Genomic DNA, 24,902 nt, shown 5'->3' on the forward strand with positions numbered 1-24,902 from the left:
TTCTAATACGTCTGACCATGTCGCCAGAGTGAGGCGTGATGATCTCTTGGCAGCTGCAGGACGTGTTGTTTCCCGCTGACCTGGATGGTCTGACCTACCTATGAGACATAGATATTAGCACATATTCGGAGCATGCCTGCCCGTACCGGGACTTGATTCTACATGTCCAGCCTGGCAAGATGAGTCGGCAGATGAGCTTGGCAAGCTGATGGTGTGTAGCCACTCCCGGCGCCTGCTTCAAAATCCGCTGTTGAATTGATCCGACAAACTTGATCTATTTCTGTACGAAGCCCTGCGTGCTTGCGTAACGGGATCGCATCCATTATGAGTCCGTGTTCCGGGAACCCGGTACACCTTACTCAAACACCCTGGCTCGGCCCATGATTGGATTCTTCCCCGTACTCGTCCACGACACTCCGTCTTTCGTACTCTCATGACCCGATCATTGACTGGCCTTCTATTTGGGTTGCAAAACCTATGAACTAGTGTATCTATTTTCGCTCAGCGTAACGTAGCTATGAGAGGCGTCGGTGACGGTCTCGGATCTAGTTTCCTACGGGCCATGAGGAACCTCATTGCCAGACTCGGGCTGCAGCAGACGCCCAGAAAACTGTATCTCTCACTCTGGATTTGTCTCTGCAAGATCCGAGCGACTTGCGCAGAAATCCTTCTGGGTTGTAAATGGTGGCTTGTTTAACCCGTCTGCATGACTTCGCCATCAATGCTCATAGGTACATACTCGGTATGAACACAGTCAAGATGGCTAGGGCGCCCATCGGCTTACGTGACACAGAGTTTGAGTCTGCTGTACGCCGGGTCTTAGGGTCAAATGGACTCAGGCTCAGGGTTTGGTGAGGATGCAGGGTCGAGATAAGTGCCTCAGCCGTCTCTTCGTGGTTTACACTAGCAAAAGTGCGTACAACTTCGGGGCTGCCATGACTGCCATGTCGTTGGCAAGCATGTACAGTAAGGTACGGGGTGGCAAAATATGTAGCGAGTGTTCCTTTCATCCTAATGCGATGTTTTCTTTTGACTAGCATTGTGAAGGGGGCAAAAACCGTGTTACACGGTATGCCAAAGGCAACCACGCACGCACCGCGTCTACGGGAGTTGAACTGAGAACCTTCTTCGTGGGGATACGGCAACGAGCGTCGAAGGCGGCAATACGCGGGATTCTCCTTTGCTTCCTGAGCCATGGCGATTTTGCATGTCACGGCTTGGTTTGATCATCCGCAAGCCGGTTGTCACAAGCTCAACGGCTTACCCCCCTTAGTCCGAATACTACGCCAAGAAAGGAAAACTTCAACCCCGCCCAGTCATAGGTGCCTCGTTTTAACAAACAAAAGACAGGGCGTCATGTTCGGTGATGTGGAACAAATAATGAGTAGGCCCGGTGATTCGGCCGTCGGGTCAAGGATGGACCAAAAGTCGCCTCCCAGTTGGCTAAAGGCCGATCCGATGAAAAATAGGCATGGTATGCTCCGTAACAGATTGTAGGTCCCCAAAGTGGCAAATATGGATCGTGGACTACATGTGATATTGGATTGTATTGCCATTTTTGGCTGTTCTGATCACAAAGCCGAGTCTGGGCCCTGCCAAGAAAATCTGCCAGTGGTTGCAGAAAAGGAACAGACCGGCCGAGGCTCACTTTTCGTCTCACCAGTCGTGTCATGTCAGCCTACGGCTGTGTTTGTTGGCTCGTCACCTCTATAGTTTTTTTGCGGCGGGGTGAAGACGGCGTCTCTTATACATAGAGACCAAGCCTACCGGGGAAGACGGAAACCTTGACAGTCGCACTTGGTGCTCTGCAAAGAGACGTGGAGTCCAGGGCGAACGAAGAGCCAAAGATTTTCACACGGCCGGTATGGTAGGTGGCTTCTCGCAAGATGCAACATAGGTTCTGTCGTCTTGCCAGTGTTCCACGACCTGGCCAGTGTAAACATTCAGGAACTCGAGGAAGTATGGATGGATTGACGCATGGATGGGGGGTTACTCGATTTGCTCACTCGGTTAGGCTATGGGCCACGACGTTGGAAGTTGCCGCCGAGAGCTCACATGGTCCAGCTTGAAAAGTCGATGACGAGGGCGTGGAGTTGGGAACGAACAAAGGAGGTAGTCAAGTGCTGCAGTACTCGGTAGGGACGCGAGGCGGACGCACGAGTTCACGACTTGTAGTTCGCAGTCGCTCGGGAGTGGCTTGGATGGCGGGACGGACCAAGTGGAGAAGATTGTCGATGCTGGGGGCCTGGGTCTGAAACGGGTGGTGATGGATGGTGTTGGTTGGTGATGATGCCGATGATTGTCACAGCTGCCTGCCGTGATGCGGCATAGCGCCTAGTTCAAGCTAAACAGGTGATGGTTCATGTGGTCGCCCAACCGCCCAGAGGGGCGGGCTGAGGGGAGGGCTCGTGCTTAGGACATCTGGACCAGACCAGTCTTGACATCGACCCTTGGGAAACCCACAGTTGACCCCTCCAGTGGAGGCGCGGGCCCAATGACAGCGGCAGGAGCCGCTTGGCCATACCCGTTCAGAAGCCCGCCATAACTAGGGCGTATTCCGGATCATAAGTCTAGTACTTACAAGTTTTAATATTGAAACCGCTTCGAACAGATGTTGCGAGTTGATGGCGGCGTTTCGACCCCGAGTTGACGGCTCGGCCGCGCCACATCCGGTCGACTGATGCGTCTACTCAAGGCGTGTCTGTTGTGATTATGACCATTGACCACTATTGCCATGATGATGCTTTATTTTCCGGGCAAAACCTGCATTGTGCCCATTCCTCCGCCTACCTAGCACCTAGGGTAGGTAGTTACCTACTTCCTAGGTCTAGGTACCCAAGGTATGTATGTACATAGAGTCATATCGATACATCACTGCCCCGTAAGCTTCTCTCTGTCTCTATTCGAGAGGAAGACGACGAAAAAAAGACCAGACACTAATTGCCTACTGCCTCCAAATACCTACCGATCCGATGCTTACTACTTATGTATCTGCCTGAGGCAGTCGTGGACCTGGCTCGTCAAGAAATACGGAGTACGTTGAGCGTAATTACTTGGTACTTGGAAAGCCATCTAGCTGCTCGAGGACTGCGCGAGGATTCAAACATGACGATGCACGCACTTGTACTTGGGTATCAACCATCGATGCATCATCGTCAAAGGACGCCTCCATTTCATGCTTTTCGTCAGGCCATGTAGTGATGGGACATTATACCAGATATTTCACCGCCCGTCTCCCAAGCTCATCAACGGCCCCTCTGTCTATGGCTTGGGCAAGCAAGCGTCATCTCACGTTGATGCTCTAATATGTGCCGCCCCAATAGGGCCCCCCTCCCATCCAAACACCGCAACATGTTGTATCGTATATGCTTTTCAATATCATCTTTGATGCCTGCGTCCATATGCGGCCCACGTGGCGCATGACTTGTCTCATCAAAGCCTCCTAGACAAACCGATAAAGGTCGTACACACGGGCACACTCACACACACACACACACACACACACGGACACACGCGATGCACCACGCCGGAAGACACCAGCCTCAATGAGCTTGAATGCCCTCAATCCTGTGGCACAATGTCATGTCCAAAGGGCAAACAAGCTTCCCAACGTCGAACATCGTGTAGGGGAAATATTATCACCAACCAACTATTGCCGAATCTCCATGCTGCCAACGATATGAAGCCCTGAGTCCCTATGATACTCTGCATTAGCTGCTCCTGACAAAACCGATACTCCCAGGCGGCTACCATCACTGCCACCCTTCTCAATCAGAATCCACAAACAAAAACTAAAAATAAAGTCGGCATCGCGTCCATCTTCAATTCCCTCATGTGCATATACATATAGCCGATTTTCCCCCCCCTCTCCGGTCGCTAACAAGCTTCGCCAGCAGCATCTATTTTTTTTTTGTTCAATCCGCGAGCCAGGCTCTTTTCCTCTGCGTCCGTCCCCGTTCTGTGTGTGTCTCTCTCCTTCTCCTGTCCCTCTCCTCCTCTCTCTTCCTCTCCATCCACTTTGTCTCTCTTCCTCTCACTCTCTATCTCACCCGCGCCTTTTACTTCTCCCTTTGCTTCTTGCCTGCTCTGCTCTCGTCACTCTCCCTCCTTTGTCCATCCATCGGCACACCTGCCTCCGCCTATGCTTTAAAAATGGACAGGCACCAGCAAGAGTTCCAAATGCACATCGTGGTTCATCGCGGAAGCATCCAAGACACGTCTCACCAGCGACGAATTGGCCTCTGGTTCGTTCCGTGCGAAAGAGGATCCCAGTATTATTTCCACGTGAAGCGCGCCATCCACAACTACCAGTTCGAGATCAAGAGAGACTGGGATCCGACCTGCACCGGAAGTGCCCTCCCGCTCATTTACATTGGCAGGACGGACAAATTATCCGCCAGCGAGTTGGTCAAGCTCCTCACCGACGTACCCATCGAAAACCACAATCTCGAATTCAATGGCCAGCAGTGGATCTGGGAAGCACTTACGTTTCTGGTCTCGAAAGGCCACTTGACCAGAAGGCAGCTGGATGACGGCTTCGAGCAGATGCTTGTGACTGTTCTTCAGGGTTCGGCTGATGAGCTCCCGGAGACGCATCACGGCCATATCCGCAGCAGCAGCAGCAGCAATGGCACCACCGACGTCGTCTAATCACCAAGGTTGTGATCTGTGCTGGAGCTTGTTACGGCTACTAGATGATCTACAACTGCGATTTAAATCGCTACGCAATTACGAGACAAATGCATGGTTTCAGAGTCTTGAGAGTCTTTTGGGGGTTTTGTCTTCTTTCTTATTCTTATTCTTTTTCTTATTACATGCTTGATTCACATCCCCAGTTTGTTTTCCGCCTGCTCCAAAATATTCCCGGTCGCTGTCTGATTGAATGGTCCATCGATCGACAAAGCCACTGGTAGGCAGAGCTCCGTTCCACGACAGCCGCATTTGGCAAGTCATCATGTGGGAGAGCACGACCTGAGCGATCACAACGCACAAGACAAAGAGCGTGTGGCGGAGTCTGCCAAAGGGTCATCAAGGTGGGTGGCATGTGTTGTATGTATGTGTGGTATTTTATGTGTTGAGTCTGGGTCGGCAACATGAGCGAGTTGGAGTCATCACAAGGCGGACATGGCGTTGGGGGCAAACTGATCTCATGTGCTGTTGTGTTTTTTGGGTGCCCAGAACTGAAGGTACAGGCACTCGGTTTTTTTTATTTTTTATTTTTTCCCTCCATCCTGTTGGTCGTGGTTCCCTTTGCCTTTGCACATTTTTTGCTTCCATTTCGTTTCATGCTATGAAAGAAAGGTGGAGATTGACCTGGTCCTTTGTTACAGTTATATGCTGGGACCCTTGTCCGAGAACAATAATGACAGAGGTGCATGAAGGCCTGGACTCTTACTCTTATTAGGTGGCTCTCAAGATGCTGCGTCTTCCCACCAATCGACACAGGGCCAACCCTTGAGGTTTGGCACAGTGGTAGTCGGCGGCATATGCAATGTTTGATGTGAATTGACAAGATCGACAAAGAAGAATATAGTGCTGCAGGGCATGCAGCATGAAACGAGCAGTCGGCATTCGGCAGACCAGGATGATGGAGAACATCCTTCAAGGAGCTCTACTTATGGGTCTTTTTTTTCTCTTTGGCCTTTTGTCCTCTATTTTTCATCATCACACAAATCGCCACACAAATACAGACACGAGGCGCTCCTGGGCCCGAGCACTTTACGCGCATCAAGACATGTTGGCTTATGCCTCTACGCACCTGTTCCGCGTGAAGACAACGGTCCATTAAGAGGCTCAGGTAGCCGGCCCTTGTCCTTGGAAGTACATACCAGGGGCAGGCCGAATGGTCCGGACCGGGTTATTTCTGAATCATCCCACGGGAATGTCGCCCCCCCATCGGGACCGAGTACTCGTGAACCACTCCATGCTCCCTCAGTAAGGAGGACTCTGCGGCAGCATCGTACCTCTGAGAGCCGGAGTAGTCATGGCGGTCTCTGTCAATATGGTCCATCCATTTGCCAAACCGCCCAACGCTTGCCAGAAGCGGGCAGTGCATGAGATCAGTCACATCCCATGCTCCTGCGAAGGGCGGTTGCCTGCTACACAAAAGCAAACCAATGTCACGTTCAAGTGCTCAAGTCTGAAGAGGGGAGGGGAGGGATCAACAGTAATAAGAAGTGGATGGAACCCCTCACCGAGGACTGAGCAAGTCAGGACCATTCCCGCCGCTCAGAAATAAAAATGAAATTGCCTCGGTGGGAAAATGGAGGTTCTGAGGTTCTCTAGTTGACAGTTTCAGAGCCTGAAGCCCTTCCTTTGCTTTGCGTTTCTTTCTTTCCTTTCTATTTCGCCTCTTGGAATGGAAAACTCCGAAGCAAACGTGTATTCGACGACGCTGTCTCGTTGAAGGTACCGGCGCCACAGCCGCAGCCGCAGCCGCAGTGTCAACAAAGTCACACAAACTCGTCCCCATTCGCAAAACACCTCCCTTTCACCGTGCAATCTCCCATGATGGTAACGCAAGAGAAATCCGTGGTAGGGATTGGTGCGGAGCTCAAACTGCTGGGCAGTTTCGACGTCGTATGGAAATATCTGGGGCAGTCGGATGAAAGTGCACCAGCGCCTTCACCATCGACAGTCGACGATAATCATGGCACGGAATCAGATGGTACGAGACCCTTTGTGCTTACAACTCGTATTTCTTTGAGATATTCAAGTTTCCAAGTTCTCATACGCCGTCATTTCTAACCAAGCGAGTTCGTTCAAAACAGGCTCCATCCTGCTCTACAGCACTTCGAATCGCAGTGTCACCCTCTTCCCAGACAAAACCATCGTCAAGTCAGGCAAAACCATTTCCCTCGAAGAAGCTGAAGCCATCCAAGTTGCCGCTCTTGCAGGACTGCCCGTGCCCGAAATCCTCACCACCGACAGCCAGCCCGGCGGCATCAACGTTCTTCAGATGAGCCAGGTCGATGGGCGGCCCTTGTCAGAAGTATGGCGGACCATGACGCTTCTGACGAAGCGTAGCATTGCCCTCCAACTCCGCAGTATGCTCACCACCATGCGTGCATTACAGGCTCCCCCTAGATTGGTGGGTGCCTGTAGTGGTGGCCAATTCCGGGACTCGAGGCTCTGCCACTCGCACTACTTCCCGTCGTTGGTCAAGGAGGACGAGTTCAACAAGTACCTGATATCAAACTTATCACATGTCACGCCGAGGCCGGTTCGGGATGCCTTCACCAGACAACAGAGGAATGGCCATCGTATTGTCTTTACACATGGGGACTTGAGCCCCAGAAACATCATCGTGTCCAACGATAGGACTGTGGGGCTGGTTGATTGGGAGGAAGCAGGTTGGTTCCCCGAATACTGGGAGTACGTGAAATTCTTCTTGAGGACGGGTGCAGAAGATGGAGACTGGCCATCGTATGCGTACGAGATTTTCCCCGAAGTATATCATGACGAATTGGTTTTATACTTTTCCATTCTGCAATGGCAGTCGCCCTAGACACTGTACATGAAGGTGCAGAGACTGAACAGCGAGTTCAGCAAAAAAGGGGTGCTGATTTGTCTTTATACGGAAGTGCGGCACACTGGATTCTCAGTAACGACACGAATTGGGCGTTTCCTTTTCTTCTAGCGGCGGGATTACATTCATTTGAGGAGTACGCAGTGACATACCCCTAGGCAGCGATATGAATTCTTTATTATGGATTTTTTTTTAAAAAGCAGATTGACCGTTAATACACGCATTACTTCTGTCGGTCGCTATGATGATGCCGGTTTCCCCGTTTCTAATTATTCGTGACAAAGAAGCGCTTAAAGGCGCACTATTATCTGTATATGCGTATATTCAATACATATACTATGCGTTGACGGAAACTGGGGGCGTAGCGATATTCTGACTTGCAACATTTGGACAGAGCGTGAGTTGTAGATATGACCAGTTCAGGTACCTGGCTATCGCGCTCTTATACTACAACGTACTACGGTATATTAGTGCGTACCCCTTGATCGGCACATATAGTCCGCCACAGGCTATAATGCTCGTTACGTGCCACCTCGCGAATCTGCACCACACTAAATCGGACATACATATATACCTGTGTACGTACATTTGACAACGCACGACGCAAGGGCACATACTGCACATGGCGACCTCGCCTCCGGATGAGAGAGCTCGACAGTCACTTCTCCGCAGCACACCACAGCACATTGTACCTATACGTATACTCCGTACACTGTACCTATACGCGCGCATCGGATCAAGCATTTTCGGTGAACAGCAGCCCTGACAGATGGTCAGTGCACGCAAAGTATATGCAGCTTTCAGACACCGGGGCAGGCGCATCCACGATCCATCCCAACTAACATACACATACATCTCATACCTCAGCAACAGCTAATCGTTTAAGAAATGTCATAGTTTCCTTGCATTCCGATTTGCCGTCCATGGTCCATTCGCCAGTCAACTAACTAGTATTGATGCGGGCAGACTCCCAAGCCAGCTATGGTCCCGTCCACGCATTTGCAGAGCAGTTGGTTGTTTCTACGGAGCAATGTATCGTCAAGATCAGTCCGAGGGTCCTTTGTCTTTTTTTCTTTGGCCTGGCTAACAGTTTGCGGTGAAGGCGACACGGGACATTCATTCATCGATTTTTTGATGGCGCCAAATGCTACCGATGTGTCTGCATCATGGTTGAGCAGCACTTCTTCAGCAAGGCGGGTTGCACAAAATCGCTGTCGTACAAAATAGGCGAATCCAACAAAGAGGCAACTACTCCGTACAGAGCAATAATCGATGCTTTCTTTTGCGTGTTGCCTCCTGCTTGAGCCTCCGCGGAAGCGTCTTCCGGTCTTGCAAAAGCTCCGTCTGCCCATGCGTGTTGCTCGAGCTTGTCTGCGATGGCATTGATGCCCAACAGTCCGCCCCGCGATAAACAAGCTTAACAGAAGAAGGGGGGGGAAACCGGCTCACTGTCCGAATGGATTGCAGCATGGCCACTCGGGTGTTGCCTCTGCTGCTGGCTTACTACTTCGTGGCTGAGACAAAAGGTCTTTTTTGTCCGCTGCAATTCCCCCGCCGCATTGCCCCGAGTGTTTGCCGGCGGTATCGTGGCCGCGATGGCCAAACACACAGAAGACAACTCCTACTAATTGACCAGTGCTTCATCTTGATGGAAACAAAAACCTGACATCTATGCCGACAGCGTTGTCTGTTCACTCGGCATGTCTCGGCACACGGGCTGGATGTCCCATCCGTCCAGCATACACTGCAAAACGGTCGCGACTCTAATACTACCGTTTAAATTTACAGATTGAGGAAAACAAAATGCCAAGACGGTCAAGCAAGCAGCATCCCCTTTCTCGGGCTTCTCTTGTTCTCTCTCTCCTTTCCTTGTTGAATCGAAGTAACGAGGCTTTCATCTGCCAGCTTCCGGCACACGCCCCCTTTCAGATGCATTATGTCAAGACTCGCGGCCGTCAAGTACTCCCCATGTATCTTCGACTTGGACGCCAAGCAGTACCATTGCATCTTTTGTACGCCTGTAACTGCTGTTGTGGGATATGAGGGCCATCGACATGGAAATTGAACCCCGCTTCATCCGGGAAGCTGGCGCGTCCTAAAGAGTCGCACTGCGTCAGAAAACGCAATGGTGGATGATGGATGGGTGGATGACACTGGTTAGAGTTGGTCGAGTCCTTCCATGCATGTTCGGTTGCATGAAACTGCTCCACAAGCTTATCGGCAAGCTTCACTTCGACTTTACTCACTACTACCTTGAGCCTATCAGGAGGACTTCTTGCCTGCGTCCAAACTCACGGCTAGGGCCGCTAGTTTTGCTACTACGGTGCTCTCGCCTTTCCCATTCAAAGAAAGGTAGCGATCATAGATTGGCATTCGCACCATGGCCGGCCAAAAAGCTTGTTCGTTTAGCTCCTCTTTAGCTGGCGATCACCTCACCGACCAGCCCAGCACGAGATGCGCCGTACCAGGTATATTCACACGCTCAGGGTGTGGGGTGTGGCTCCTGTTGCCGCCTCTCCTCCAAACCACATGTAAACATGCATGTGTACGTTACCAAGGTTGTATTCCGCCATCTCAATTAAACCTGCAGGTCCACGACTCTAGGGGGCCATGATTCACGAACACAGCCTTTGCTCGCCCGGTGTCACCGTGGCTATGCGCGCCCTCTAGAACGGCAACGCTCGACCAACAATATCGTCGAAAGGCGACATCAATCTCCATGTGAAGTCTTGGCTACGAGTACTCTGCATATATTGTAGATGCTACGCCAGCAAACACGCACAGTCTACGGCAAAATATATCTGCCTATTAACAAGTTATACATGTGTACTAACATACTTTAGATAGTACATCTCTCGATTGCCAGGTACATAGTATGTTGCAATGCTTTTTGCCTCCCACTAGTTATGTCACCAAGTAGTCCAATTGGCAAGGCCATACGATGCTGACAGAAAAGGAGGCGAAGTCGGTCTCGGCCCCATGATAGCAGACAGCAACTTCTTGGACATGAGCTTGGCAGATGTTGGACTGACTCCTCATCGAGTTTGTCGACCGCTGGCCAAGAGTTTCGACAAGAAAAATCGAATAAGCAAACTTCTTGGCGGACCTTCTGGAACCACGGTCCAATATGCGCCATTCCGGTGTTTTTTTTTTCCTTTTTTCCCTTTTTTTTTTAACACTTTGTTATGTACCCGGACGGTAAGCGATGCACTGTGTAAGCATGTGCAAAGGCACAAGATGGGATCATCCGGCAGCGCGCCGACCAAGATAGTCCTTTTGGGCGCGTATTTGTTCTTTACACCCGCGGTCTATGCTGTAACTGGAGCAAGTGTGCTCCGTCGAGACTTGGTGCTAGCGCCTTCGCCAGGTGACTGACCTTCATGTATGCTCTCAAAGCAGTTAAGGCTCCAACGATGTATCTGTCGAATATTGTGACCAATAGGCCACCGTTTTCGATCGATACGCCTGCCACTACTTACTAGAGCTCACTGGAAAAGACGCATCAACAATTCGATACGGTGCTGTGCCGGGATGCTTCAAAAGCTTGTAGAAAGAGATACACCGTTGGACCCTGGACTGCTTAGGGGGTTAGAATTTGGTACTAAGCTCCTCGGGTACCTACCTAGTAAGTCAAAAGGCCTTCCAGCCATATTTTCTCTTTGAAAGGTACGCTCCTCCATCAAAAGCTTCGGATTCACAGCGACGTTGATTACCTAGTAACGAGGTAGTGGGTGTTGCTGCCCCAATAAGAAGACGACCCCAACATGGCATTAGACGCTTTTTCATCCCAGAAACTGCATCTCATAAGAATATTAGAATAGAGCGAATCCTCGGACGTTTGTCTTGACCGTTCTTTTCTTCAAAGAAAGGTTTGCATAAGTAGTATCTACTGGATCAAATTAGACTATATTGCAAGATTGTGGTCAAACAGTAGTCACATCCGTACATCCATGGACCAAAATGGTAGAAGGACACACTGAGCGCCCGATATTGGGGATATTCGGCCAAGAGCAGCTATGGCTGGATCTCCTTACTTCGTGACTCGATGGTCAAATGCAACATCCATAGTGGCAGGATCATCATCATCATCATCCTCGTTGTGATTATCTTCTTCATCATTATCATGATTTCCCACCTTATTTATACTCTCATCCAAGGCTGCCAACTTATCCCCATACTTGTTTGACATTTCTCGTGTAATAATGGCATAAACTTCTCTCCACCGTGCTTTTTTAACATGAGATTGCTTTGACCCTGGACCCTATTTCTCATGCGAACCTGATTTTGAATAAGAGAAACGTCCGCAAGGCCTTCTGAGCGCGTATAGTAGGAGGTAAAAAGCATTTAATTAGATCATGACCTAGCTTTTGCGCCCTGTACCCCGTACTACGCGCTCCAGCCATGACACCCGACGGGATCTGAAGCAACTAGTGGAAGATTCACGATGAAGGAGATCCGAGACGAAAACCCTTGCCTTGGAACACAAGATGTGTTGGAATACGCAGTAATTACCACGACTTTTTGAACCTTGGGTCGTGCAAGCACGATGAATGTCAATCTCAGAAGGGGCAGTGAAGTCGACATTGTGATTGAAGCGGCTTCATTCGTGGACATGTAATACGAGGCGCATGGTAACACTGACTTTGGGTACCTCTCACGTTTAGGTGAATATACTCCGTACTTTAGTATACTGGTGTATACTTCTCGATATGCAAATATATTCTGCCAGAGTTGGCTTGCAAGATGATTGCAATATCGCAGTCAGGCATTTTCACCAAATATATTGTTGCCGCGGTCAAAACTCTGTGAAGAAAAAAAAAGAAGAAGAAGAAGAAGAAGTTTTTGGTTCTTGATACACCGAACGTGGCTGTTATTAGGGTGTGAGGAGAGAGCAACGTTTTTGGCAGTTGATGCATTTTGGGTGAGGATATAACTAGTTCACTAGCTGTTGCGACTCTCATGCTCTTGGAAGTCCAGCTCCTTATTTCGCTTTAAACGAGGGAACTTTAAACAATGCATAGAGTCTTTTGCATGTGGATTTTCCATCTCGATATCCGGGATGATGGCTCAAGATTACCGAGTTTCTGCATCTGATTAACCGGATCCATATACTGTAGGATACCAGTGTATATTACAAGGTACCAAGGGTGTATAATCGTTAACGTACAAACATACTCCAAGATGCCTAGTAAACTACAAGAAGTGACTGGGCTCTGAGACACTTGATACCTAGTAGTTGGGTGTGACTATCGCTACTTCCCGGGGGGGAGGCATGACCGTATTAGCAACCTAGGAGTGAATTTGAGTAGAGAAGAAGAAACTGCTTTCAAGCGCCCAAAGACGTGGTTCAAGGAGGGATCTTTTTGCGTCTTCTCTCATCATGATTCATCTGCCAACCAGATCAGATTTCAACCAGTCTCATGGCCGGAGATGCGCATCATCTCATTTACACCCAGGAGTTCCTCGAAACTTTTCTCGACGAGGACGAAATGCCGTCATCGAGTTATAACACGGATGTGCCTGCCAATTTCCCCCGGGAAGTTTTAAACTTGGTCTCTGCCTTCTCGACCGTCTAGAAGCGGCACTGGGTTTCCCATCGCCTCACGCCGAACGCTACACTCTCGAATGCAGGTTTGCACCTGCCGTGTTTTATCCCTCGTCAGCAGGGACTCTGCTCTGCATTCCAGACTCATAGGTAGTTTTGGGCTGTGCCCGCACAAGAATGAACTTGGGGCCTCCAGCCAACCCGTTTTGCTGCGAATCCTATCTTTGGCGACCACGCCAGGGGACATTGCTTCCAGGCTCCCTTCATCCGCCATTGCCTTCGTTCTTCATCCTCAATCGTTTCCTGACTCGTGCTTGGTTGCTGTCCCTTGCCTTGTCACTGACCTTGGTTCAGTCGTTGATCCATCATCGTGCACTGCAGTGCATGGCTTCCTCCCTGTCTCCTAGTAACTGAGGTAACCTCATATCTAGCGAAAAGGTGCGTGATTTCAAACACGAACCTTGAGCTCCCTAGTTCATGTGTTTCATGTGTCAGAGTTTCATTGCCTGGTGTGGCTATATAAATCATTTTCGTGAGTGTCACGCAGACTAGAACTCATCTCTTTGCATAGCACATTTTGCTACGAATAGTACAATAAAAGGCTTTTATTTATGAAATATCAAATATAGTGTAGTAGTAGGATTTATGTTACAAAAACATTCATTTATCAATAAGTATATTATATGATAGCTAGGTATCCGGTCTAGTCAATTATATTTTACGTTTTCTTCTGCAGTTTAAGAGTTGTCAGTAGAGGATGCAAATGTAGAGGTCACCCAGAGGCATGTGCATTTATTGTGCAGGAAACTTTAATATTATCAAGGTTTCTACACTTTTGCCCCATTCCCATCGTAGCATGGAATTATAGCCCAAGAATTCACGGCAGCGGGATTTAATGGGGCCCATGAGAAACGGAAGAAATGCTAGATTTGTTCCTTCTGTTGAGTCTATTGATCTCGTGGCACTCCTATCATGCCGACTTGCAGATGATCGGCAGCGTTTGCTTTTTCCATCATTCCACATCACGGACTTTGTTCTCGGCGGGAAAGTCTTGCTAGCTCAGAGGAGAGACGTCTACCGCCGAGCCGTACACCTTTTTTGTGCTTGTCTCGGGCTGGAGGGCCAAATCCCGCGCACCCGGCAGGACATCAGTCCAAACAGGATCAGAATCAGAGTGTTTTGTTCCGTTGGAAGCTCCAGAGTAAGATGGATGTAGCGTTTCACACGGCCGTCCTGACCAAACACTCGAAGTGTGGACATGGTCGCTCCGGGTTGGTATTCATACACCACCGCCGCCTAGAATGGGATTAGACATGCTCGTTCATAACCAGCAAGTCATTGCCCTGTTGCGAAATACATCAAACACCTAACGGACCTACCGCTGCGGTCTACACCCCATGTCACCACGCAGGTCTGCGGTCTTACGGGGGAATAAGCCAAAACAGACGGCCTGTGTAGAATATGTATCCCCATTCCTATTCCGACGGGGCAGCAGCTGATTCGGACCAAAGCCGTTTTGTGCGTACGTGGTGGCTCATATAAAGCCAAATACTCCGTGCGATGCCACACAACAAGGGACGTGACCCTGGTCGCATTAAGGGAACGTCACATTGACGACGATGTCAGGAAGACAACAACTAGCAAAGGCATGTGAAAGATGCCCATCATCCGATGACATGCCACTGGCGGATTCATTTCCCAGGCGTCTTTGTCGGCCTCGTCATTTACGGTTTGACGCTTCTCTCGCGGATTCAATGAAAATGGGCTCATATGGGATCCAACGCCTATGCTTGATCAACTACTCACCTGCATTGCCAGCTCATCAGCCAAAAACGGGAACAGCGGGAGGGCTACTACAGGGCGTCCTCCGGTGGGCTTTGAAAGTAGTAAAATATTGGAGGGCAGCGACAAGTGGTGAGCAAGGGACCGGACCACCTGCAAGACCCGGAGATGCTCAAGGTGCGAGCCCAAGTGGACGCCAGTCGGATAGTTGAGGTGTCTAGGACAGGGATTGTATCAGGACAGCTTTGGATTGAGCCATGGTCAAGTCTGGACGTAGAGGGGTCTCGCATCTGACGGACCGTTCTGCGGATTCTTTGGTCGATGCTGTCGAGCATGCAAGAAATTCGCTCATAAGAGGCGATCTGAGGTTGTGTTGTGCTACAGCTAGCAGACGTCGTGTACTCTTCCCGGTTCGCACACAGAAAAAAGGAAAAAAAAAAAAAATCTGGTATGGTCTCCTCGGTACGGGGAATAGGCGAATAGCCTCCAGCCAGATGTGCGGGCGTGGCTGCGTCCCTTTGCCCTTCCTCCAAAACGTCGGTCCCATACACGAGTAGACAAGGTCCACGTCGCCAGTACCTAGTGGCAGAGGCAAAAGATAGAAGGAGGTAGGAGCCAGTTCAGGCTGATATGCACCGGGTTGGCGGACAGGTTCCAATTGGGACGGATTGGTGAGGCAGCTTGACGGCAGTGGGTGTTGATCCGCGCAAACGAGGGGCGCACAAACAAAACAGCCTCCAGGCCCAAGGGGACCGACGCCGAGCAAGCCATCTGGAGGGATCAATTAGTGGGATGAGTTCCTGCGTTTGGGCTCAAGTCAACATGGACCGGGCCATTGTGGGTGGTTTCGGTGGGGGCCAAAAACGGCCGTCGAACGTTGACGTCCTTCTTGATGCGGCGCAGCGCATCGTGAACACCAAGTGCACCGGTCGAGGAACGTTCCAAGCCGGGAGAAATTCAGGGTTTCAGGTGACTGCGTGCATGAGCCGAGGATACGGCAGGCTGTACGGAGTAGTTGGCTGCAGTTCAATGCTGCCCTTTCGCGGGTGCCTCTTGGTGAGCCAGGGCGAGGCAAGGCCCAGTAAATGGCCCCGCCAACTGTCTGGTGCTGGTTTGATGGGCCGCGATTCACCGTTCCGAACCGACATCTCGACTTCTGGACCCTCAATCTCCCTCAAACTGCCCCAGCAATGGCCACGCCGCCACGCTGTTACTCGTCCGTCCGGTCCGTGTCAATCAATCAAATAATCAATCAATTCTCATCCGCCTGGCGCGCCTAATTTGTCCCAGCCTGGTTCCAGCGCTCAACCATCCAAGTCATCAATCACATTTCCAGAGTACTACCGAGTTACTTCCGTTCGCGCAGGGTTCCCAACATACCCTCCCCTCCGCCTGCCACATTCAACGTCCGCTCCTCTCGCTCTTTGATTATTCGCTCGACAACCAGCACAACGGCGCAATCCTTTGCGACAACACCGTCATCAGCGCCGCCTTCGCATCTCGCCCGCTTTGTGCTTCGGCTGGCTGATGTCCCATGTCCCATGTCCCTGGCCCATTCCATCACCCGACACCCAACTCGGCCACAGCGACAAATATTGCTTCAATACTCCGTATTACTTCAATACCTGCCGCAGCCTTCGACGCACACACCGAGTCTCAGCCGCCTGCTCCGTCGTCTTCTCTGGCAATCTGGGCCGCCAGCATATTTGGGGTCGCACGGGAAAAACACCAAACACTTGCTGTCAGCCTGACTCAAAGCGCCTGCATCCATTCGTCCAACCGTCGTCATCCGCCAGCCTCGTCAGCCAGCCACGAGACCATTCCCCGGGACTGGCGCATAAACCGCATGCCATTGCAGTGTGCTGTCGACCCTTTTCCGACCCGTCCTCGCTCTCGGTGCCGATTTGACCATTCCTCTGCTGCTACCTCTCTGCCGCTGCCCGCGTCCTGGCACTGCCGTCGCCCGGCTCTGACCTCGGTCTGAATACAAATCCCATCAACTGTTCTCCCCCCGGCCCCCGAGGGCACGGGGAGAGTAAATACGTCAGTACTACCACACCTTGGGTCCTCTTGGTTCCAGCTTTCCAGCTTTCCAGGGGTGCAGAGTGTTGGCTGTGACATCCCATTTTCCATAATGACCAAACGCACGTCAGAGTCGGACGCTTTTCTACCCTCTGGTGCCATCGACATCCCAACCAACGACGCCTCAATAGGCGGAGCAGCGTCCCATTCCGCTTTTGATGCCTCACAGCCAACCTCAACCATGAGTCCCTCCGGCGACGCCTTCTCCAACCACTGCAACGGCCAATCAGTTTCCTCGCCGAGTCGACATGCCGCCATACAGAGCCCTCCCGTTTTAAACCCTCCCAGTGCCAACCGTTCACACTTCAACTTCCCTTTGGCTGGCACGCACCTGGATACGCCGTCACCGTTGAATTTGTCCAACTCGACATCACCTGTTGCCGCCGCCGGCACCGCCCACTCTTCCAAAGGCAGAGTACGTGGTTACTTTCATCCCAACTCTTCTTCGCTTTCACCACCTGCCGCCTGGGACTTTGGAGGCGCCTCTCTGGCAAGGTCCGTGTCTGCCGATGCAGCAATTCCTCCCCAGACGCCATCGCGGCTCTATACCGGACTGGCTGGCCATTCATCATTGGTCGAGAATTGGAGACTCGAGCGTGGCAACCTCGAGGCCCTCAGACGAAAAGCCGAAAGGCTGTACCGCGACCAGCAATCAGTCATTGACGAAATGAGTGAGGAATGGTTGAATGAGCGGAAAGAAATGTCGCATCTTATACAAGGGCTCAGAGAACGCATCCAACGTTTGGAAGGGGAAAACACCGTCCTCAAGAAAATTGCCTCGTATACCACACATATCCCCGGTCTAATATCACCTCACAACAGTGTCCAAAGCGGCAGTGGGGAGGCATTTGTCAGTCACTCGCCCTCGCTCGCTTCAAACAAATCTCCGCCACCTCGACTCTCTGGACGGAGTGCCGGCGAAGCATTGGCATCCTTCGATCTGCCTCCTGGATTAGATGGTGCCTCTCGGCGCCCTCATCAGTTTGCCAAGCAGGGGGGTAGTCCTTGTACCTCCCCTACTGCGGCTCCTGCACATGCCACTCATATACCCATAAGTCCTCGAATAGTGCCTCGGAAGTCTATCGCCACCGATTTCCTCTCCATTTCATCACCAGAACCCAATAAGGGTGTTCCCATCATTGACATCCAGGAAATAGACCCTAAATTGGAGGGTATTCCGATCAGAGCTACCGCGGTCAAAAAATCAACCTTCCATGCAGCATCAAACCGGCCTAGCAACATTCCAAGATCACTTTATGCCCCCGAACCAGCGACAGGCACTCGCAAGGACAACCATCTTAAACAAAAGACTGGGAATTCCATACGGGAAAGGCTCCGACTCGATCGGCTTCGATGCGGTCTCACTCCTCTCGCTTCCTCAAAAGATCAAACAAAGCAAATACTGGCTACCGATGAATCTCGACGCCTAACGATGCATGCTGGGCATACACCAAACCATTCGCTGTCTCTATTCCCCACCATGACCGCTACTGAGAGCAGCTCGGCTGCTGCCAGAAGTCAGGAGACTACGCCAACTGCAGGGGCATCTTCTGGATTTGCTGATCACCATGAAGACACAGATCTCAGCGATGATTCTGATGGCAAACTTCGGCATGGCGAAGAGGATAATGGCGAAGGCAATCAGGATGGTGACAGGAATGATGATGATATCGAAGGCTACTTGGAGCCCTCTGACGATGTCGCTCTCAAGGGCCCGCTCATGGTAAAGAATATACCAGCCCAGGACGAGATATTTTGGGCACAGGTCAATCAGAGGCTAGATCCCATCAGTCGAGGTCAGGACGCATTGCCCAGAGTCCTTCAATCTCCAGAGCTTGAGGCTGTCCAGAATCTGCTGCCTACTGCGCTCCAGCCACCACCAGAGGAGGGTGGAAAACAAGAAGCCGGTGCCGACCTGGAAAGCGACGAGGAGGGAGAAGACGGAAAAGCTAGTGTTGAACCAGACGTTCCTCTCAGGTTCAAGAATACTTTCAACTTTGGGGCTCCCTTTGGCTCCACATGAATCTATCCATCAAGCTTAGGATGGACCAAAAATACCCTTTTATCATACAGAGGGGTTTATCTTTTTCTATATTTTTATTAATTTATTGAATCGCGCTTCCGACGTATACCCATTTTCTTTGTTACTCTTCACCCATGTGCCATCAGTGGCACAGCTGATATGGACACGTTATGACTGTGGACAGTTGGCATGGACTCGTTGGCAGATAGACACGTAGCATTGCATTAGCATCATAGCATTTTTGGATCACGGTGTGCCGCTGGAGGGTGCCGTCCAACCCATTCTGTTCTTGTCAATATTCTCATCATTATTCTGGTTCATATTCACGTTTATAGTCATTTTCATTTTTCACACCCACCATATATTTGGCTAATGTATACTGGAGTCCGAGTTTCGATACGAGTTGCCAAAAAAAGGGAGTTTGAATACCTTGGTTTTTACAAGACAATTGTACGGTTGCAGTTCTCAGCGAGAGCAACGGTAACCTTTCGGGGCGGAACTGACAAGATCTGTACATTAGCATCCCATGGTCCAAGTTTCATGCTCACTGTACCGAAAATACTGGAAATGTCAATCATGCAATTAATCTAATGCTGCTTTGAAAATAAAAAACAAGAAGGCTAACCAGTCATTTCACAAGCCGGCACAGTGCATCAAGATAGACCCCATACCATGCCCAGCGATAAATCTTGCTCACACCCCCATCGTGAAATCGTGTTCGATGCCTGGTGTGACGCTTGCCATGAACTAGAAAGATGCCGATTAGTTTACCATGTCGACCTACACCGTAATGCCTCTTCTTGGGCGATAAGTGATAAAAATGTGGTGAATACGAACCTTTAGGAAAACGACGAGATACTGATCTACCCGGATGGCAACCTCGTGCTCATCAGCATCCACACCCTCAACCTCCTCCCACTCATCCTTGTCGGCAGCTTCCTGTGCACTCTTGACATCCAGCTTGGCCACTTCGTCTACCAGGCCCTCCATGCCGGGATCACTTCCAACGGCCTTGCCGGAGCGGAGCTTGTCCCTACGAATACGAAGAGCAGCGTCCGCACGATCGAGAAGCGTCTTCATGACGGAGGCATGCTTGCATGGGTGCACGCTAGCCATTTTGATGTTGTTGGCGAAGAAGGGAAAGTCCTCGAGGGTGACGGTTTTGTCCTTGTAGTCGCCTACAATGTCGTCCATCATGCTCTGCGGCGGGAGGGGTTGTCCGTTGGGCAGGTAGCCCGAGAGGTAGAGACGCGGAGTCCGGTAGTACGGTGAGTACATGATGTACAGGGTATATGTTCGCCGTCCGCTGTGAGATGAAGAAAGGTCAGCCATCATGCACCCGAGGAGGAAAGAAGGAAAGAAAGAGGCACCAACGCGCTCTTGGATTCGGCACTCGTGTCACGAATAATGGCGTCGTCGTCGTCCTCATCCTCCATGTCGGGAATGTCGTCGTCCAGGTCCGTTGTATCAGCCAAGTTCCCCGCGTCATCAACCGCCCTGACGTCCCGTGCCTTCAGAGGCTGTGAGCTGGCCAGCCCGCCGGTTCGCAGCCAGCCATCGTCGTCTGCTGCTCCACCCGCGCCCTTGAAGTCATCGCCATCGTTGACGATGGCCTCCTCGTGGCCCGCATCTCCGGCGAAATCGTCGTTCAGCCTTCGGTGGCAGGGCACATTCCGTGTCACGAGGTATTGCTTCCCTGCGGGGAGGTAGCTCACCCGCCGGTCCTCAGAGTCAGCATCGCCCCAGGACCATGTCGGGAACTTGTACACCAGGTAGTCGCCCGCCGCGATGAATTCTTCTGGAGTGACCTGGCCGGTTTGTCGGAATGTCGAGTTGTGCGATACAGGAGTGTACCGGTCCCGGAGGGTGTTAACCGTCGACCGTATGTAGTTCATGGCTCCTTCTTGTTCTGGGAGCTAGATGTGTCGTCGTAAGCTATCTAGAGAGCCAGGTTGTGCGTATCAAGGCTTGATTTGATATAGTCCGTTGACGTAAAACCGATGGCAGGAAACTTGATTTCAGGTCCAAAATTCTAGTCACTGCTTTAAAGGCAGGCAAGATTTGCTGGTGTTGTGAGCAGATGAGCAAGAAGCAGACCCCCAAAAAGCCGAAGTTGCCTGATGACTTGCTCCGCCTGAGTGACGAGCTGCCAGGCACGGAGATGAGGCGGATGACATGGAGGGGGTGGTGGGGTGACGAAGACCATGATTGGAGGGGAGGCGGCCATGGTGGGGTATACCAAAGTCGAGCTCTATCTTATCGACAACGCTGGCAAGCCATCCAGCTCCCATGACAGTCACGTCATCAGTCGAGACAGAGTACAAAAGCGAAGGCGAAATGGTTTGCCATTTGTTGGGCTGATGTATAGGAATTATCCTAATAGCCTCAAGTTCTATTCATGACCCCGAAACACAAAGAAGCCCAATTTCTATTCACAGCAACCTGGTATCATTCCTTCATAGATCCTTCGTCTGCTAATAAGCATGTTCCGTACATCCCTAAGCCCCCACAAGTTATGTATACATATGAACAAAAACTGCCCGACATTCACTCATCTTCTTGGTCGCTAACTTCTTCACCCGCTTCTAAAGCTGCTTGTCTCCGCTGCGCTTCTCGTTCGCGCCTCTTATCCAGCAACTTGTTCAGTCGCTTGCCAGAGTTAAACACTCCATTCGTTCCGGCTCCGCACGCTGCGCAAGTCGGATCTTTCCGATACCGCTTCAACGCGCATGGCTCGCAGAAGTAGTGTCCACATCGTGTAATGATGGGTGACTTGTACGATTCTTCACAGATGATGCAAACAAACGGGATGTTCTGTAGCAGCGTGTCGTCATTATCGTCGTCGTCATCGTCGCCGTCGGTTTTGTCACGTTTTGCGCTGGCTACAACGGTACCTCCCAAGCTCTTCTTGCCCTTGGTGACGGTATCCCATTCTCTATCAAGTTGCCATCCATGCTTGTAATCTTCGCGACTATGCAAGTATTTACTAAATAGAGGCGCGGTGTTAGCACAAGTTCGCAACTGATTGATATAGGTTGGCGACGAGCCAGTGCTGAGGGAGCAGCAGGAAGTGAAACACTTACCAGTTCGAACCGAAACCGCAAAAACCTGGTGTTTTTCTGTTAGTGACGTATTCTTTTTTTTGCGACCCATCCCAATACATCAGGTAGGGCCCAATGAAATTAACACTATGTGCCTGCTCGTACCTGTTTTCTTATAATCTTTACATACATCAGGGGCGAAGTCTGTAACAGTAATAGTTCGGATGTTCGTTGGCGCCTTGATGGGCCCTACAGTTTTCTTGGGTGCGTCGGGGTTCTTCTGGATAAACGACGTCTGGTTCGCCAGCCCTTTGTATGTGCCATCAGCCTGGGAAGGTTTGGCCGTTGATTTTGATGAACCGAGCAAGGTTTTTGCAGAAAGGTCATCTTTTGTGCCATCGTCGTACCAGTTGCTCTGCTTTGTCGCGTCGTTGGAACTCGAAATTGGCAAATCTCGGTTCGCCTTGAACACAGTTGCGTTTAAGTCCTGGGCAACCGTGGGGGCGTCTTTTGATGAGACAGTAACTGCGGCATTCTTCTTCCGCCGCTTCACATGCTGCCCGGATTCGTCTTCAGACGACGTGTAGTCGCTGTCGCTGTCGCTGTTGGCTGGAGGCGGTGTCGCCGGTCGCTTTCTGATGTTCGCTTTGCCTTTGGGACCTCGTTTTTTGAATAGCGCCACAGGTGCATTCGCCTCTATGGCAGCTCCAGCATCGTTTGAATCCATGTTGTCAATGTTTTCGGTCGCAAGTTCAATGTCGAGACTCATAATCTTGAGTACCTAGCCAAATTTGTCACTAGAAGCTGACTGATCAAGTGTCATGACTAAAGGCGACATTGGCCAAGTCTGGTGGGACAAGTGGGGAGCATATTAAGATTCTGGAAAGGTGACTAATGAGTGGATCCAGTGCCTTCCACGAACGAAAGGAAGGTAACTAGGTACTCCGTACCTTTGTTGCCTCTTCTGTCATGTGAGTGCGAAACTCCGTTTTGGCGTCGCGCGCACGATTAGGAGTACGTACGTACCTAGGTAATTGAAAATAAGCAAAGTGCATGGATGATGAAATAGGCATCGCCATGTCCCTGCACCGATTCAGCGGCTGGGAAATTACGTCTCTTAATGCGACGCACCGGCGCGTAGAACCAGCCCACGAGTGCTACGCACTAGTTATTATCATTGTGCAACCCGCTCGTCTGTATGGCCGAGTACGGAGCGCATGTTGTGTTATTGTTTGCGTCGTGAGAGTGGGCCCGTCATCAGCACCACGGTTTACGATGGCATCCACGTTTGGATTTTTGATTTCGTGACTGTTGCCGCCTGATGGTCGCGGCATTCCATAAATGAAACAGGCGCTTGTTCGTCCATGGTCAGAGTTGCGACGGAATCGCCGCGTATTTGAGCCATGGCCCGTCAGTTGACTCGACAGCAGCACCTTCAACGGAAAAGGCCAGACATGTCAATGCCGTGTGTACGCTCGTGAACTGGCATCCGAGCTCATGTAATCCGTCCCTCCCTCTGTCTCTACTACGTACATATGTACGCTGTATTGCCTGACGTCCCGGTTCAGGGCATGTCATGGATCCTGGACTCAATATTAATTGCCCCATGCCCTATCCCCAACGCCCGGCTTCTTTCTATAGAGAACCGACAACACCATAACTTTGGTAGTACTAACAACACGGGCAAGGCGCAGTGCTGGGCCTGGTCCTAGTCATGGTCCACAGCTCCGTATACGTTACGGAGTACTATGCTATTATTCTTTGGTAGCCACCGTTGTTCACGACTCACGAGACAGTTGACCATGTCGACTGAAGGCTCGAGCTGAGGGTACCTCTGAAGAGATGCATGTAGTTATTCCTTGTCCGCCTGGCAACAGAGGAAGCCACGGGCATGGCTGAGCAATATCTGCGACCAGAGACAGACGTTAGACGTGTGCTGTATTGTATGTATGTATTGTATCGTATTGTACTCCGCAGTCGGTGGCATGTAGTATTTCTTTGTTCCTCGTGTCTGGCCAACCACGGCCAACACTCGTTCCTTTGTTTACCACATGTACCCCATACAGAGTAGTGTCATTCTGAGCTAGTGCGCCGGACTGGTCAGCACGTTGGACTGTGCCTATTCTGCTTTGGTGTCTTGTCTGCATCGAACCCGGTGACACGGTTCAAATTGATGTCGAGGCAGAAAAAGCATTGGCCCGACGTAGTTTAGTGCCGATTTTAGTCCCGCCGCTACGCGTCTTATGCCGTGTCAAGTTCAATGTTGTTTTTGGCAGCAACGCCAGGTCAAAGGCAAAAAAGACGACGTCGTCGCACCTGCCCTGCCTGGCCACAATTGTGTCTGGCGCATACCTCGTGTGCTTGTTGTGCTCTGTGGAAACCTTTTCAGAGGAATTTCCGAATTTACCTTTCCGCTCCAAAGTTTAAAGCCAAACCACCGCCAACTAACTGTGCTGCGTTATTTCCAACACGCTCCGTCTCTTCGCTCTGTTTACTAGTGTGCCCTCGAGGCCAAGCTACCTACTAGTTAGTATTTATTTCCCTCCAGACGCACACGCACTTTGCTGGCCCCGACGGCCCTTTTTTTTTATAAAAAAAAAAAACCTTTTTCTCTGCGAACCAATCGTTACCTCACTGTACCTGGATTGGCCCAGGTGGTCCTGGTGCTTGGGAATGATCAACAAGCCCAAGGGCGCGTACCATTCCAGCTCGTCACAACCACGACGTCGCCGTGTCTACTCCTGCCGCCCGAGGCCATCCCGTTCGAGGTGATTATCTACCTAGTAGCTACCCTGCCCACCCAAGCGCCTGCAGGCTATCGCATGTTGCGAGGGGGTCCGCCAATTCCAACGACCGACGGACGCCAACAGTACTACGAGGGACAAACCACATTCGTTGAAC

General features: G+C 50.9%; 7 protein-coding genes across 7 annotated transcripts; 5 read left to right on the forward strand and 2 right to left on the reverse strand.

Moving 5' to 3' along the window:
* Window positions 1-4,152: 4,152 nt before the first annotated feature.
* On the forward strand, window positions 4,153-4,650 carry J3458_009135 (uncharacterized protein; the record flags this gene model as incomplete). Its single annotated transcript, XM_007813513.2, has 1 exon — window positions 4,153-4,650. The coding sequence occupies one exon, from the start codon at window positions 4,153-4,155 to the stop codon at window positions 4,648-4,650; it is 498 nt and encodes a 165-aa protein (XP_007811704.1).
* A 1,857-nt stretch (window positions 4,651-6,507) lies between these two features.
* Window positions 6,508-7,507, forward strand: J3458_009136 (uncharacterized protein; the record flags this gene model as incomplete). Its single annotated transcript, XM_066119599.1, has 2 exons — window positions 6,508-6,667; window positions 6,771-7,507. 2 exons carry the CDS (start codon window positions 6,508-6,510, stop codon window positions 7,505-7,507), a joined length of 897 nt encoding a protein of 298 aa, XP_065975395.1.
* Window positions 7,508-9,889: 2,382 nt separating this feature from the next.
* On the forward strand, window positions 9,890-11,025 carry J3458_009137 (uncharacterized protein). The gene is made up of 2 exons (XM_066119600.1): window positions 9,890-10,401; window positions 10,485-11,025. Exon 2 carries the CDS (start codon window positions 10,508-10,510, stop codon window positions 10,901-10,903), a length of 396 nt encoding a protein of 131 aa, XP_065975396.1. The 5' UTR covers window positions 9,890-10,401; window positions 10,485-10,507; the 3' UTR covers window positions 10,904-11,025.
* A 2,943-nt stretch (window positions 11,026-13,968) lies between these two features.
* Window positions 13,969-14,289, forward strand: J3458_009138 (uncharacterized protein; the record flags this gene model as incomplete). The annotated part of the gene is made up of 1 exon (XM_066119601.1): window positions 13,969-14,289. The coding sequence occupies one exon, from the start codon at window positions 13,969-13,971 to the stop codon at window positions 14,287-14,289; it is 321 nt and encodes a 106-aa protein (XP_065975397.1).
* A 2,700-nt stretch (window positions 14,290-16,989) lies between these two features.
* Window positions 16,990-18,960, forward strand: J3458_009139 (uncharacterized protein; the record flags this gene model as incomplete). The annotated part of the gene is made up of 1 exon (XM_007813511.2): window positions 16,990-18,960. The coding sequence occupies one exon, from the start codon at window positions 16,990-16,992 to the stop codon at window positions 18,958-18,960; it is 1,971 nt and encodes a 656-aa protein (XP_007811702.1).
* Window positions 18,961-19,653: 693 nt separating this feature from the next.
* Window positions 19,654-20,855, reverse strand: ATG3_1 (E2-like enzyme; the record flags this gene model as incomplete). Its single annotated transcript, XM_007813510.2, has 3 exons — window positions 19,654-19,707; window positions 19,798-20,266; window positions 20,335-20,855. 3 exons carry the CDS (start codon window positions 20,853-20,855, stop codon window positions 19,654-19,656), a joined length of 1,044 nt encoding a protein of 347 aa, XP_007811701.2.
* A 426-nt stretch (window positions 20,856-21,281) lies between these two features.
* CWC24_1 (RNA-splicing factor) lies at window positions 21,282-23,068 on the reverse strand. The gene is made up of 4 exons (XM_066119602.1): window positions 23,028-23,068; window positions 22,167-22,962; window positions 22,044-22,068; window positions 21,282-21,946 (listed from the first exon to the last, which is right to left on the reverse strand). Exons 2-4 carry the CDS (start codon window positions 22,768-22,770, stop codon window positions 21,508-21,510), a joined length of 1,068 nt encoding a protein of 355 aa, XP_065975398.1. The 5' UTR covers window positions 22,771-22,962; window positions 23,028-23,068; the 3' UTR covers window positions 21,282-21,507.
* Between the last annotated feature and the right edge of the window lie 1,834 nt (window positions 23,069-24,902).

Source organism: Metarhizium acridum (assembly GCF_019434415.1).
Source record: "Metarhizium acridum strain ARSEF 324 chromosome Unknown scaffold_141, whole genome shotgun sequence".
Lineage (NCBI taxonomy): Eukaryota > Fungi > Ascomycota > Sordariomycetes > Hypocreales > Clavicipitaceae > Metarhizium > Metarhizium acridum.

Excerpts from the sequence above, each read along its gene's own strand:
- J3458_009137 (XM_066119600.1), top strand. The coding sequence starts at position 10,508 with ATGATAGCAGACAGCAACTTCTTGGACATGAGCTTGGCAGATGTTGGA.
- CWC24_1 (XM_066119602.1), bottom strand. The coding sequence starts at position 22,770 with ATGAGTCTCGACATTGAACTTGCGACCGAAAACATTGACAACATGGAT. Across the intron at positions 22,069-22,166 it reads TAAAGATTATAAGAAAACAG|GTTTTTGCGGTTTCGGTTCG; the intron begins GTACGAGCAGGC and ends GAAAAACACCAG. Across the intron at positions 21,947-22,043 it reads TGCGGTTTCGGTTCGAACTG|TAAATACTTGCATAGTCGCG; the intron begins GTAAGTGTTTCA and ends GCCTCTATTTAG.